We start from the raw sequence: 14,507 nt of genomic DNA on the forward strand, positions 1-14,507 counted from the left end.
TTGGGCTGCCATGCTAAAGCAAACAAAACCGGGCGGCTGGCTTTCTTCACCCAGTCAGTGGCTCCATCTTTCCCAAGCCGAGAGACTGGAAATACCCTGCTCATCCACACTGAGGTTTCCAGAATGGAAGAATGTTCTTTTTCTAGCATTTGTGAGACTCATTTCACACTGTCTCCATAGGGATCATGTCAAGAATAACAGGGCACCGCAGCACCCACGGGCATGGCAATGAGCGTGGGACACTGGACGGATGCCTCGGATTCCATAAGGACTACTAGCTCTTGCCTTGTCAGTTCTGGTGTTATAAACTGCATCTCCGCCCCAACACAGGTCAAGTTAGGAGCTGTGTTGCAAGCGTTATCTTGGAAGGTTTTTCCCCTCTCTGTATAGTTTCCTTGTTTATTTTTCCTTGCCCAAAGCACCTTCTAGCCTCAAGATCCTTAAATACCCAATCCTGTAGTCTCCCATTTAGTCCTGGGAGAGAAAAGCTAGTTTATAAAACAAAAACTATACTCCTGAGAGGTCACGCAGTGTGGTGATTAGGCCACTGGTTCAAACACACATCGTGGGCCTGGGGCTGGTGTCATGATACAGTAGGATAAGCCACTGCCTGTGACCACAACAGCCCATAGAGGCGCCCCTTTGCTTTCCTGCTGCTCCACGTCGATCCGGATCCCTGCTAATGAGCCTGGGAAAGCAACGGAAGATGGCTCAAGCGCTTGGGCCCCTCATCCATGTCGGACACCTAGAAGATGCTCCTGGCCCCTGGCTTCAGCCTGGCCCTGCCCTAGTTGCTGTAGCCATCTGGGGAGTGAGCCAGTGGATGGAAGATATCTCTCTCTCTTTTTCTCTGTCTCTGGAGCTCTGCCTTTCAAATACATAATAATTCAAATACATAATAAACCAATCTTGGAAAAAGATGTGCTGCTCATTATTTAATTAATACCAAGACACAGGTAAAAGAACAAACAGTAACAAAGTCAAACGTGCCCGCTGGCACGGTGTGCTCTCGGGATGGCCTCTCCCAGGGGGTTTGAGCCATCATGTGGATGGGCTGCCTCGCTGCTAATGTGTCTGGGAAAGCAGTGGAGGATGGTACAGGTGCTTGGGCTCCCACAGCCACAGGTGGAGTTCCCAAATGCTTGGCTTTAGCCTGGCCTACTGGCTGTTATAAGCATGTGGCAAACCAGAAGAATGAAGATTGTGTGTGCGTGTGAATGTGTGTGTGTGTGTGTGTGTGTGTGTGTGTGTGTGTGCAGGTGAGTGTGTGTATGCATCTCCAACCTTCAAATAGAAAAAAAAAATTTTTTTTTAATCAATTCTTTTAGTATTTGCCAATGCAATGAGTTGTTACTACCCATAGTCCCCAGGTTAGACTTCTGAAAACTTATTTCTTAAACAGAAATTCTGTGGCCTTTGACCAGCATCTACTCAGTGCCCTCCCTTGACCCTACCCAGCCTGAGTACTTGGCATCGAGGCTGATGTCTTACTAGGGAAATTTACCAGCAGGCTTTAGTCCCAGCCGCTTCTAGCAGTTTATGAAAAGTCCACGGGAGGTTGCCCCGGGAGCACCCTGGACGTGGCCCCAGGGCTTCTCACTGAGTCTTGTTTTTCCTCCCATCCGGAGCCTGGCTTGTGCCAGCACCGTCTGCCCTGGGCGTACACTTTTCCGGAACAAGCAGGGGGCTCTGCCATTTCTCCTTCCCCATGGCCCGCGGCCTGCGTTTCCTCTGTGGAGGGCGCTTTGCTCACAGTTGGGATCAATTCAGGAAGGCCTGAGGAGGCGCCAGGCTCGGGCTGGGTGAGACAGCTTTGCCCTGGGGTGCGCCAAGCTAGCAGCTCCCAGCAGCAGCAGGCGGAGGCCCCCGGAGCCTAACGAAACACCAGTGAAGGAGGAGAGCGGGCGTTCCAGCACTGCTTGGCAGAGGCCCAGCCTTCCTCGGGGGGACACGGGGCAGGTGGGGCTCTGGGACCTGCTGGCCCAAGGTCCCTCTGGAAATTCATTCTGCCTTCCTCCCCAGCTGCCTCCACCTTCACCTCTTTAAGCCACACACACCACCACCTCCAACCTTCTTCCTGTGTCTTTCATCCAAAGGCCTGACCCCGTGTCTCTGGGCCCACACCCCCGCCCCCAGTGACCCAGGTCAGCTCAGTGGGAGCCACAGTTTCTGTCTCCAGCAGTGTCAGGACACTTACACTTAGCTAACAGGCCTTTTCTTTTCTTTTTTTCAAGATGTATTTATTTTTATTGCAAAGTCGGATATACAGAGAGGAGAGACAGAGAGGAAGATCTTCTGTCTGATGATTCACTCCCCAAGTGAGCACAACGGTCAGTGCTGTGCCGATCCGGAGCCAGGAGCCAGAAACTTCCTCCAAGTCTCCCATGCGGGTAGAGTCCCAAGGCTTTGGGCCGTCTTAGGCTGCTTTCCCAGGCCACAAGCAGGCATCTGGATGGGAAGCAGGGCTGCCAGGATTAGAACCTGTACCCATATGGGATCCTGGCACACTCAAGGTGAGGATTTTAGCTGCTAGGCCACCGCACCGGGCCCTAACAGGACTTTTCTTGCAGGCCAAGTAGTGGCCTCTCATTATTTCCACGCTGTAAAGTGAGAGCTATGTCCCAGAACGTGCCCCCCATGTGAATGTGTGTGTATGTCCGTGCCCTTCTATTCCTCCGAAGAGTAACTCATTCTTTCTGATTTCTTGCAAGCTCATCAAATATAATCACCCTTCCCTGACCGTGTAAAACTTTCCCCTCCTCTCCCCTAGGACAGGCACAAATGACATCAAAGCTTCACTTTCCTTCGCTGCATCCAACCTCAAACCACTTCCCTGTAAGGTGCTTAAGTGATTCTCTAGTTTGCTAATTGCATTAATTCAAAAAGTTCCTTCTATCTCGGGATGCCATGTTCGTGTCCTTGCTTCTGGGTCAAGAGGCATATCTTGGGCCCGGCATGACGGCTCAATGGCTAAATCCTCACCTTACAAGTGCCGAGATCCCATACAGGCATTGGGTCATGTCTTGGATGCTCCACTTCCCATCCAGCTCCCTGCCTGTGGCCTGGGAAAGCAGTCGAGGACGGCCCAAAGCCTTGGGACCCTGCACCCGCGTGGGAGACCCAGAAGAAGTTCCTGGATCCTGGCTTCAGATCAGCATAGATCACTTGCGGAGTGAATCATCAGATGGAAGATCTTCCTCTCTGTCTCTCCTCCTCTCTGTATATCTGACTTTCCAATAAATAAATAAATCTTTGCAAGCAGAAGCCCAGAAAGGCAGACGTTCACGTGGATCCTGGATCCTTTCTTAGGATCTGAGAAGCATAGACAAGTCATTCTTGCTAGAGCTGCTCACTGAGCCCACAAAAGGAAGGGCCAAAGTGTACACTTCGTTGCCATGATGGCCCATCTAGATGGCAGCAGCTTCCTCGCCTTGAATGCACTGTATGAATCCTTCCCATCCAGCTCCCTGCTAAAGCAGTCGAGGACAGCCTAAAGCCTCCCTGCACTGAGACCATGAAGAAGATCAGCTCAGCTCCAACTCATCAAGACAGAAGATCTGTCTCTCCTCCTCTCTGTATATATCTGACTTTGCAATAAAAATAAATCTTTACAAAAACAAAAAACACTGCCAGAAGGACCAGAAAACCCACCCACAACAGTCAGTTTCTGGAGAGCAGGGGGGCAGTGCTAATCTTCTGCTGCCCCTACAGGTGCAGGAGCAAGGGGCTGGATCGGAGGCAGAGCACTCGGGTCTGAACTGGCCCTCCATAAGCAGAGCGCCCAGCCCACGTGGTGACTCACAATATGGGTGCACTGGACCACAACACCAGCCCCTCGACTGTGCATTCTCAAACTCCGTGATCCTCTGCGGCTCTGAAACATGGGTCTGGCCAAGTCCTGCTCGGTGGCTAGGGCCTGGTCTGAGCTCTCGCTCTCACAAAGCTCTCAGCCAGGCTTGGGTACGCCAGCCTGTTTCATCAGCACAATGGCCGCTCGTGGGTGTTCGGCAGAACGGGGTCACATTAGCAAACTGTTTATTCACCAGCGAATACTAATCACCTAGGTACACTGGACACTGCACAAACGGGCCGTGTTGTCACGAGCCTCAGCACAGCCATCTGGAGTGAAGCTGCTTCACTGTCCTGCAGACTGCCGCTGAGTCGGGGAGTGGGCACCCCGGCTCTCTGCGCGTTCACTCCTCCGCACTCTGCGCACTCACATAGTCCTGCAGGAGCGCCTGCGCCTCCGCCCGCCGGCTCATCTTCGTGGCCTTGCCCTGGAAGCGGCCCCGCTTCCCTGCTCCTTTGCCTTCCAGCACCTCGGCCACCCTGAAGAACAGAGTGAGGCAGCAGTTAGAGAAGGTGATCTTGGAGGGCGAAGCCCTACACACAAGACCCCCAGGCAGCGCTGGGTCTACCCCCTCCTTGGGACCCTTCGCACACCTCACACACAGGCACAGGGGCCATGCCTGCTAGAAGAGGAAACAATTGTCCACACACAGGGACCAGAGGACAGAGGGCCCCTGTGAAGCGGGCTGGGTGGAGAGGCCTGCCCTGAGGTGACCACTGCTAGTGCCGTGTGGGGGTTGCAGATGGGAGCATGGTCTGGGCCCCAGAACTTGCTTAATTTTTTTTTTTTTAAACTGGGTGTTCTTTTTGTTTTATGTAAAAACTGCCTAATTTTAAAACGGCAATTAGGTTTGCACATTTTTAAAACAGTGCACACAGACCAAGCCAGTCTACAGGAAACATGCAGCCACCTATGGGGAAGCTCTGCTGTGAATCCCCAGGATTTCCTTCCATGTTTTCCAAAGAGCTTGCATTCATTAGACTCAGGACTCTGCAAACACTCAATGTCAGGAACAGAGCCACATATCTCACTATCTAACTTAAGTAAGAAAATATACACAAGGATTGGCACTGTGATGCAACAGGTTAAGTCTCAATGTAGGCATCCCATATGGGCAACGGTTCGAGTCCCAGCCGCTCCTGCGCCTGGGATGTGAACATTGCGAATGACAGACATGATGCCCCGTCCACGGGTAAAGGGCTGCTTTAGCAGGTTAGTCCATCACATACTCACCCACCCATGTCAGGGAGTCCACCGAGGCTTACCTGGGCCCCAGGGTCTCCACGGCCTCAGCTGGCCCTGCCAGTAGGAAGAGCCCAGCACCTTTCTCATCACCAACAGTTAAGAACAGGAGCGTCCCCTGTGAGGTGAGACAAGGAGATGAGCCCGAGAGTTAAGGAAGTGGAGTCAGCCTTGTGAAACCCACTCAGGCTCAAGATACTTTGTCCAAGATGGTGTTGTGGTGAACTGAATTGAGCTGCTGCCAGGAGTACCAGCATCCCAGATGGCTGCCAATTCAAGTCCTGGATGCTCCACTTCTGATCCAGTTTCCCAACAACATGCCTAGGAGCTGTGTCAGCCTGCAGCGGCCCTTTACCCCACAACTGTTCTCTCCTCCTTCTAGCTCCTGAATAAGGTCAGCACCGACAGAGCGCCCCCTGCCGTGGATGACCTGGACATATGTCTTCTTGAATCTTGAGTTTCTTTTTTCTTTTTTTAATATATATTTATTTTTATTTCAAAGTCAGATATACATAGAGGAGGAGAAATAGAGAGGAAGATTTTTTTTTTAATTATTTTTTAGTTTTACAGCAAGATTTATTTAAAAAGCTGAGAAAGGAGACTCCCATCCTAGAGACAGGAGGGGGCTCTGAGATAGAAAGGACCTTTACCCTTTGCCAGAGTGGCAGGAGGAAAGTGGAAAAAGACCCTAGACTTCTCCCATAATGGCAGGAGTCAAAGTAAAAGTAGTCCTCTGCCATAGTGGAGAAAAGAGACCCCTATTAATGGAGAGGAAGATCTTCCATCTGATCACTCATTCCCCAAGTGACCACAACATCCGGAGCTGCGCCAATCCAAAGCCAGGAGCAGGGAGCTTCCTTCAGGTCTCCCACACTGATGCAGGGTCCCAAGGCCTAGGGCTGTCCTTGACTGCTTTCTCAGGGCTCAAGCAGGGAGCTGGATGGGAAGCAGGGCCGTCGGGACTAAAAACAGTGCCCATATGGGATCCCGGCATGCTCCAGGCGAGGACTTTAGCCGCTACGCCACAGCGCTGGGCCCTTGAGTTTCTTTTTAACTCTTAAAAATAACACACGAGAAGGCACCTATCCTGGTCCTGTAGAATAATGGGTAAAGCTAGCAGCTCATGTGGGCAGCAATTTGAATCCCAGATACCTCACTTCCAATCCAGCTCCCTGCTAAATGTGCCCGGAAAAGCAGCAGAAGATGCTCCAGGTGTCTGAGCCCCAGTACCCATGTGGGAGACCAGAAGTTCCTGACTCATGGTTTCAGTCCAGTCCAGCCCCAGCCATTGTGGCTATTTGAGGAGTGAACCAGCAGAAGGAAGATCTGTCTTTCTGTTTCTCCTTTCTGTAAATCTGACCTTCCAATAAAAATAAATAAATCCTTAAAAAAATGTTAAGTGAACATTTTCTTTCACATGTCACATGTCCAGGAAGATTAATAGCACAAACCTAGCTTAATACCGAAGACAGAACTTGGTTCACAGCTAACATCAAGAGAACACTATAGACTGGATTTCTTTGTCCCATTCTTTTCACTTGTTCATGTGGAAGGATTTCAGTTACACCAAGTCCCTAACTTCCACCTCCCCACATCTCTAACCCAGGCCAGGGGGCCGGGGTGGGGAACCAGGCGCCTCTTACCTCGGACCCAATCTCATTGGCAATGATGTTCATGAACTCAGAGTCAGCCTCCTTCCTACGACAAACGACATAGATGTGAGACCCGGGTAGGGGCAGGGCCATGAGCTGCTGGAAGCCTGGCTCCTCTGTGCCCTGCTGGCCTCTCCACATCCACCAAGTTCCAGACCCTTTGCAAAGAGAAGCAGAGGGCCCAGCTGGGGTCACCGAGACACCCTTGCAGCTGCAGCGGTTGGCCAACCGTCCCTGTGTTGGCTTTTATTCCCTTAAACAGAACACAGCAGCGCAAGTGGCAATCTAAGGGACAACACACAGACGGGAGGGAAGGGCTGATCAGACACAGGAATGGGGCAGAGCGGCCTGGCCAGCCTGAGTCCCACACTCCAGTGCTTGAGTTAGACTCCCAGCTCTGGCCACTGGTTCCAGTTTCCTGTCAATGTGGTCCCCGGGGAAGCGGCAGGAATTGTTCAAGGATCCAGCTTCCTGCCACCCACATGGGAGACCTGGATTGGGTTCACAGCTCCAGGCCCAGTAGCAGCCTTGGCAGGTATGTGAGGAGTGAACCAGCAGGTGGGAATTCTTACTCACTTGAATAGATCAAAAGAACACACAAAAATACTACCAGGGGTTCCAGTGGGGATGTTCACAGCAAACCGGGGAACACAGTCAGCTAACACAGGCTTTAGGTGTATGGCGAGCAACCCACCTCCCACTGTGCACGGCACCCAGGGGAGTCGCTGAGCCCAGGACAGCTCACCCACCTGGTCCCTGCTCGTCCTCTCTCACCTGTGTAGCACTACCACACCTCCCCAGTCGGGGCTGCTCCTGAGGCTGTGGGCAACATGCACAGCCAGGTCTCTGAGCAGGCTCAGGTTGTTCTGCAAGGGATGGAATACTTGGTAGACAGGTGGGAGGGTCATGAGAGGACCCCCCCCCCCCCGCCACTCTGCCTCCTCCTCCCCTAGCCTCCCCTCTGAGGAAGCTCGTGTCTGCTCGGGCGGTGAACGGAGCCTCGAGGGCCTGAGCCTCTCCTCACCTTCTGCAACAGCTTGGTGTTGTTCTGGAGCTTCTTCACCGCCTCCACGTGATCCTCGGCCCCGCACCTGTGACACAAAGGCTGCTGGAGACCTCTGCCACGCTACCCACTTCCTTCTGGTACTGGGGGCCCGAATCAGGATTGCTCTTGTGCCCAGGGCACTCTCCTCCAGATGGGGTGCTTAGGGCGCCTCTGGAGGAGACCCCTTGGTCAACTGGAGGAGAGGACACAAAGGGAAAAACCGACCACTTGTGTGGCCCCGAGGTGTCACCCAAAGTGCTTTGCCACTCCAGCCTGCGCCTCACCCCCAGAGGCAGACAAGAGGGCAAAGTCCCAGGAGCCCGGGCGTGAGGACCCAGGGGGCGACAGGGACATACTTGAGCAGAGCAGTCAGCGCTCGCTCAGTTCCGTGACTTCTCTCCATCCACTTCAGCACCCGGTTCCCAGCAAGGAACAGCAGGTTGGTTTTGTTCTTTTTCCCTTTCTCAGTGCCCAGAATCTTAATGACCTACAAAGGGGGAAACACAAACACACATACATACAAGCACGAGTACAGACTGGAGCGGTCCTGGAGCCCGAGGCAGGTGCAGGCTAGACCCCCACCCCGGATCCTGAAGCAGTGAGAAGAGACTTCAGAGAGGCCAGCTTGACGTCCCCTCTCTACTTCCAGCCCCTCTGCGTCCCCCTCCTCCCTCCCTAAGGGGCAGCCACCTGACGACCCTCACTAACCTGAAGGTCACTCAGATTGCTCACGTGGGTGCCACAGCACATGTTGGAATCCACGCCCTCGATGGTAACAACCCGAATGGGCCCGGCGTGATCATCTGGCAGGCCCCGGCCCCGCACCTGGAACCCAGGGGAGGCAGAAGGGCTGTGTGAGACCTGCTGAGACCTGGACACAGCCACCCCACGTGGGGGGACGGCTCCCGGGCTCAGCCCTCACCTGCTCCACCTCCGGATCATCCGGGCTCAGTTCGCGCACGCTCACAGGCAGCCGCCCTCTGATTTTTTCATTGACGCTGTGCTCGATGGCAGCTGCTTGCTCTGCACTCACAGAGGGGCTGTCCAGCTCAATCACACTCCGGAGTCGCCCTAGTTCCCTGCCGGAAGCGGAGCGGCCACAGGAAGCTGATTAGAACACCAGTACCAAAGCTCACAAGGAACGCATGTGTAAACGATCTTACCCAATCCTCACCAAAAAAAAAAAAAAAAAAACCCTGCGTAAGGTTAAAACCATCATTCCCATTTGAGAGATGGGTATTAAGGAACATGATCAAGGTCATGGAGTTAATGAGTAGGGTTCACCATCCCCCAGGAATCTGGGCTTCCAATTCTTCATTGAACAAAAGCAGGTATGTTTTCTCTTACACCCGTATCCCCCTTTTCCTCTCAGTTCCCTTGATGCAGTACTGGGCAGAGATCTGACAGCCAGGGATCCAGGCCCTACCATCAGCCTTAGTTAGGTCTCCCACTCACCATGAGGTTGTCTTTAGCCCAAACAGATGGTCAGCAACTGCCGTGATAAGATGCTGCCCTGAGCAGAGAAAGAGACAAGAGAGAAAGTAAGCAGGCCAGCTGCACACTCCCACAAGAACACGGTCCAAGAATCCCACCCGTGAACCATAATGGACAAACACCACAAGACCGCCGCCAGTGCCATGTCACGCATAAAGAAGCCGAGGGCTAGAGAGAGCAAAGAACTCGTCAAGGCAATATGACCTCTCGGGGTACAGCACTGGAATTTGAATTCTAATGTGCAGCATTCATTCACTCAACAAACTCAAAGGCGAAGACTTTAGCTGCTAGGCCACCGCGCCGGGGACCAAGTTTTTTGCTTCTTACAAGATTATGGTCCAGGGCCCGGCAGCGTGGCCTAGCAGCTAAAGTCCTTGTCTTGAATGCGCCTGGATCCCATATGGTCGCCAGTTCTAATCACGGCGGCCCTGCTTCCCATCCAGCTCCCTGCTCGTGGCCTGGGAAAGCAGTCGAGGACGGCCCAAAGCCCTGGGACCCTGCACCCGCGTGGGAGACTTCAGAGGAGGCTCCTGGCTTCAGATCAGCACAGCTCTGGCTGTTGCAGCCACTTGAGGAGTGAATCATCAGACAGAAGATCTTCCTCTCTATTTCTCCTCCTCTACATATATCTGACTTTACAATAAAAATAAATAAATCTTAAAAAAAAAAAAAAAGATTGTGGTCCTAGCACCCAGCCTGGCTAGGACCCAGAGAGCAAGGAAAGGGGCAATACGAGGCGGGAATGGTAGATGGACACTGGCCAGGCAGACCTGAAGCTCTTGACACAAGAGGACTCTGTGTGTGTGTGTGTGTGTGTCTGTCTGTCTGTCTGCCTGTCTGACTGTTTGTCTTGAGGGGTAGGAGACAGAGTTTGCAACTGCTGATTCACTCTCCAAATGCTGTTCTGGCTGCAGCCCCTTGTTGAATACTGCCAGGAATTCAATCCACGTCTCCCGCCTGGGTGGCAAGAACCTACTTACTTGAGCCATAACTGCTGCCTCTCAAGTCTTTGTTAACAGGAAGCTGGAGTCAGCAGCCAGAGCCAAGAACCGAACCCACAGACTCTGATGTGGGACACAGGTGTCTTAACTGGCAGCTGACCCCACCAGGCCCACCCCAGATTTTTATTATTACTGAAGACTGCTCTGGGGACACCCCTATATCAGAGTGCCTGGGTCCAGCTTCTGCTTCCAATTCCAGCTTCCCGTGGCCACAGCCCAGGAGACAGCGGGTAATGGCTCAGGTCCTTGGCTCCCCTAGACTAGGATCTAGGCTCCTGGCTTCTATCCAGTCAAGCCTGAGCTACTACACACATCTGAGTAAACCAGCGGCTAGAAGTTGCTTCTCTCTCGTTTTTGCCTTTGGGGAAAAAAAAACCAGAATTGTTCTAGCTGCTGCATGTCAGAAAAGTCTACAGAGGAGCCAGGCTTGCTGCAGGGTCACCAGCAAGGGGGCCATTTCAGAGGTCCTGGGGAAGAGCGAGAGTTGGGACCAGCAATGACGACAGTGATGGTGGAACACAATGTGGAGAAACCAATGTGTAAACCAACAGGACTGAGCGCCATCCCCAAAGGCCTTTGGAATGACATCTGAGACTTAAGCAACTGGACAGGCCTGACTGCTCTGTAGGCAACGTAGAGAATGCCAGCAGAAGGCCAGCTTGGAGGGGAAAACTTCTTCACTTTCTCTTTGAATTACTGATTTATTCATTTCCATGTTATCCAGAAGGCAGAGAGAGAAACAGATTTTCCACCTGCTGGTTCACTTCCCAAATGTAGCAAAGCAAGGGTTGGGTCAGGCCAAAGTCGGGAACCTGGAGCGCATAACAGGTTTCCCAGGTGGGTGACAAGGTCCCAGATCCTGGAGCCATCCTGTGCTGCCTCCCAGGACACGCATTAGCAGGAGCCATCTGAATTGGAAGCAGAAGAGCCATGAGCAAAGCAGGTGCTCTGTTAAGGGATGCAGGCATGTCAAGTGTCATCATAAACAGCATGTACATATTGTGTTTAAAAGCCTGGGAGAGATCCCGAACAGAGACATCAAATGGGAAACAGGGAATAGCTAAATCCAGCAGATATTCTTAACATTTGGTTAATTTGCCATACCCTGCCTAAATCTGGCCTGGTACTAGGCACATCTGTCTCTTCTAAAAGGAGACCCTAACCCATGTGTCTGCAGCATTGCCACACATGGCCACCACCCTTCCAGACAGCCGCCACGTCGCCCCCATTACCTGAATGCTGCTGCATGTGGTCAAACCTCCGCTCCCAGTCCACACAGACCTGGACCTGGCTCCCAGGAGTCAAGGCTGTCTGTGTGAAGTGGTCAGCCTGGGCCCCGCGGCGGGTCACTCTGAGCACAGGGATGCCATCGATGGTGCCACGGTCATCAGGCTGGAAGCGAGAAGACAATGTAACCCACCTAGCTGAGACAGGGCTCCTGCTGGGGAAGGCATGGGGTGACCCAGCATCTGACCCAACTATGAGAGAAGGAGGCATGAAAACAAGTGGCTTCACTTTGTCCACAAGTGGATTTTCTGTCCTCTCTACTCTGAACACCTACATGCTTTGTGCTCTAGAAGAAAAAGCAGAATTCAGAGACTGTAACCAAAGCAATGAGTTCAAGGAAACCCAAAGAGCCTTCATTCTTTATTCTTTTTTAAAGATTTTATTTTTGTTGGAAAGTCAGATATACAGAGAGGAGAAGAGAAACAGAGAGGATGATCTTCCAACTGCTGACCCATTCCCCAAGCAGCTGCAATGGCCAAAGCTACACCATTCCGGAGCCAGGAGCCAGGAGTCTCCTCTGAGTCTCCTACATGGATACAGGGTTCCAAGGTCCCAGGCCATCCTCGACTGCTTTCCAAGGCCACAAGCAGGGAGCTGGATGGGAAGTGGGGCTGCCAGGATTAGAACCGGCGCCCACATGGGATCCCAGCGCATGCAAGGTGAGGACCCCAGCCGCTAGGCTACCATGCTGGGCCCAGAGTCTTCATTCTTATGTTTAAGTCTTTATACAACTTTCCTCTCCATCCTCTGCATTGCTACTACCATTAGATTCACAACTACAGGACCCAGCGTGATGGCTCTATTAGTTAACCTCCCCATCAATTGTCGGGATCCCATACGGAGGCCGGTTTGTGTCCCGGTTGCTCCACTTCCCATCCAACTCCTTGCTTGTGGCCTGAGAAGACAGTTGAGGACGGCCCAAAGCCTTGAGATCCTGCAACCACATGGGAGACCTGAAAGAAGCTCCTGGCTCCCAGATTCTGACTGGCACAGCTCCAGCCCTTGTGGTCACTTGGGGAATGAATTAATGAACAGAAAATCTTCCTCTTTGTCTCTCCTCCTCTCTGTATAACTGATTTCGCAACAAAAATAAAATAAAATAGATCTTAAAAAAATAAACAAATAACACCAGCTGCTTACAAGAAACAGCGTTGGACCACAAAGACAGTATCAACCGGTCCCTCCTGAGACTAGAGCGTGTGCGGAAGAACAGAGCTGGACATGGGCATGGCAACACAGCCACGCCACGAAGGAATACACACTGAAGAAGCTCATGAGAGAGCTCACAGACTGGCGCAGTCAGGGAGGACTTCCCAGAAGCAGAGATGTTGAAGGAGACATCCTGCGGATCCCTGTGCTCACAGGTCCCATGTTGGGAAACAACAGCAGTGCTGAGAGGTAAGCTACTAGAACCTTCCCGCCATCAGGTAGGCGGGGCAGACTGTCTCGCGCTGCTTCAAGGCTCACCACAGTCCACACACCTCAACACGCCCCTCGAGGCCTTCGGCAGTGGCCCTACCGCTCTCCTGCGTGGTCTTTAGTCTTCCCTCGACCTGCGTGGTGGGCTCCATTCACACAGTGATGTTCACCTATCACAGCGCCCCTACCCCGGGGCTCCTGGACACCCTGGCCTCGCCTGTACCAGACAAGACTCACCAGGAATACCCGCCCTCCCCTTCCTCACTCCCGCCACCTGGCCGTGTGGGAGGGAACACCCTATACACTTCCAACAGCATCACCTCACAACTGGGAGGAGACACCCTCCTGAAATCACTGTACAAGGCCGCCAGGAGACAGAAGGAGCAGCGTGTCCCTCCCCTTCCCTGCACCTAGCTTTATTTCTATTTAACCACGACATGTGCGCACTGCCACTGTCTCCATCATCCTCTGTTCCTTACAGCCTAGGCTACCTGCAGCATCTAACTACGTGCTAATCAGCCATCCCGGTGAATGAATAACCAAGAGTCCAACGATCTTCCAGCTGGACAATGACTGCAAAGACAGCAGGGCCCGGAGCAGAAAGAACTTCCCGCCGGGAGAGGGTGACGCTGGTACCTGTCCGCCGCCCTCGGGGAAAAGCAGCGTGTCCTCCAGCACCACCTGGAAACCGCTCAGCACGTCCTTCTTGCCGGCGCCTCCTTCCACCTGCAGCTCCGCGGGGCTGCAGGAGACCACGGTGGTGGTGAACTGCACAGGGGACAGAGAGGACAGAGCGCGCTGGGACCCCAGCCCAGCCCCGACACGGCGCCCCAAACCGCCCGGTCAGGACCCTGCCCCAACAGCCCGCACCTCCCGGGCATAGCTGTCCCGCTGACACCGGAACGCCATCGCCGCCGTCTCCCGGGACCCAGGGATGGACACGTGCCGGAAAGCGGCCAGGGCTGGACGGAAAGCAAGATGAGACAAACTTCATGGAGGCTGCGCCTCTGCGCCAAGCAAACAACGGGGCGTGACTTGGCCAAATTTAGCTCAAAACGCCAAGTGCAGCCGTTCTGAGCTGTATAGCCAGGGCTTCAAGGCTGGAAAGAACGACGAAACAAACAAAATCCCTATCTGCGGCCAGAATTTGGCAAAACAGATAGTTCAGCTCCCACCCCCGCCCTTGGGTACTTGAAGAACACATTAAAAAAAAAAGACATGTTATTTCAGTGTGGCCATAAGAATACTTCATCAGGTAATGAGCATTTTTAAATTCTTGAGATGTTCTACATTTTTTTTCTGTACAGATTTCTAAAAGCTGGAGTATAATTTTACTTAGTCCATCTGAATTCCAATTAACCAAGCTTCAAACCTTGCAGTAGAGCAGCGCTGCCCACCATGGATGGTCCAGATAAAGCGGCTAACGGCAGTGCGCTCGGGGAAATGTCTCAAAAGACTAAATGGATGGAAATGGAAAATGAACTCACTGCTGTTTCAGGTCAACTGAGAAGCCGCCT

General features: G+C 52.8%; 1 protein-coding gene across 1 annotated transcript; it reads right to left on the bottom strand.

Moving 5' to 3' along the window:
• Positions 1–3,894: 3,894 nt before the first annotated feature.
• LOC121166544 (alanyl-tRNA editing protein Aarsd1) lies at positions 3,895–13,929 on the bottom strand. Its single transcript, XM_040995732.1, has 12 exons — positions 13,861–13,929; positions 13,627–13,758; positions 11,517–11,676; positions 9,245–9,302; positions 8,712–8,868; positions 8,498–8,614; positions 8,146–8,276; positions 7,769–7,835; positions 7,519–7,610; positions 6,736–6,790; positions 5,116–5,210; positions 3,895–4,329 (listed from the first exon to the last, which is right to left on the bottom strand). The coding sequence occupies exons 1-12, from the start codon at positions 13,897–13,899 to the stop codon at positions 4,194–4,196; spliced, it is 1,239 nt and encodes a 412-aa protein (XP_040851666.1). The 5' UTR covers positions 13,900–13,929; the 3' UTR covers positions 3,895–4,193.
• Positions 13,930–14,507: the final 578 nt, after the last annotated feature.

This window comes from Ochotona curzoniae, unplaced genomic scaffold (genome assembly GCF_017591425.1).
Source record: "Ochotona curzoniae isolate NIBS_2020 unplaced genomic scaffold, NIBS_Ocur_1.0 patch175, whole genome shotgun sequence".
Lineage (NCBI taxonomy): Eukaryota > Metazoa > Chordata > Mammalia > Lagomorpha > Ochotonidae > Ochotona > Ochotona curzoniae.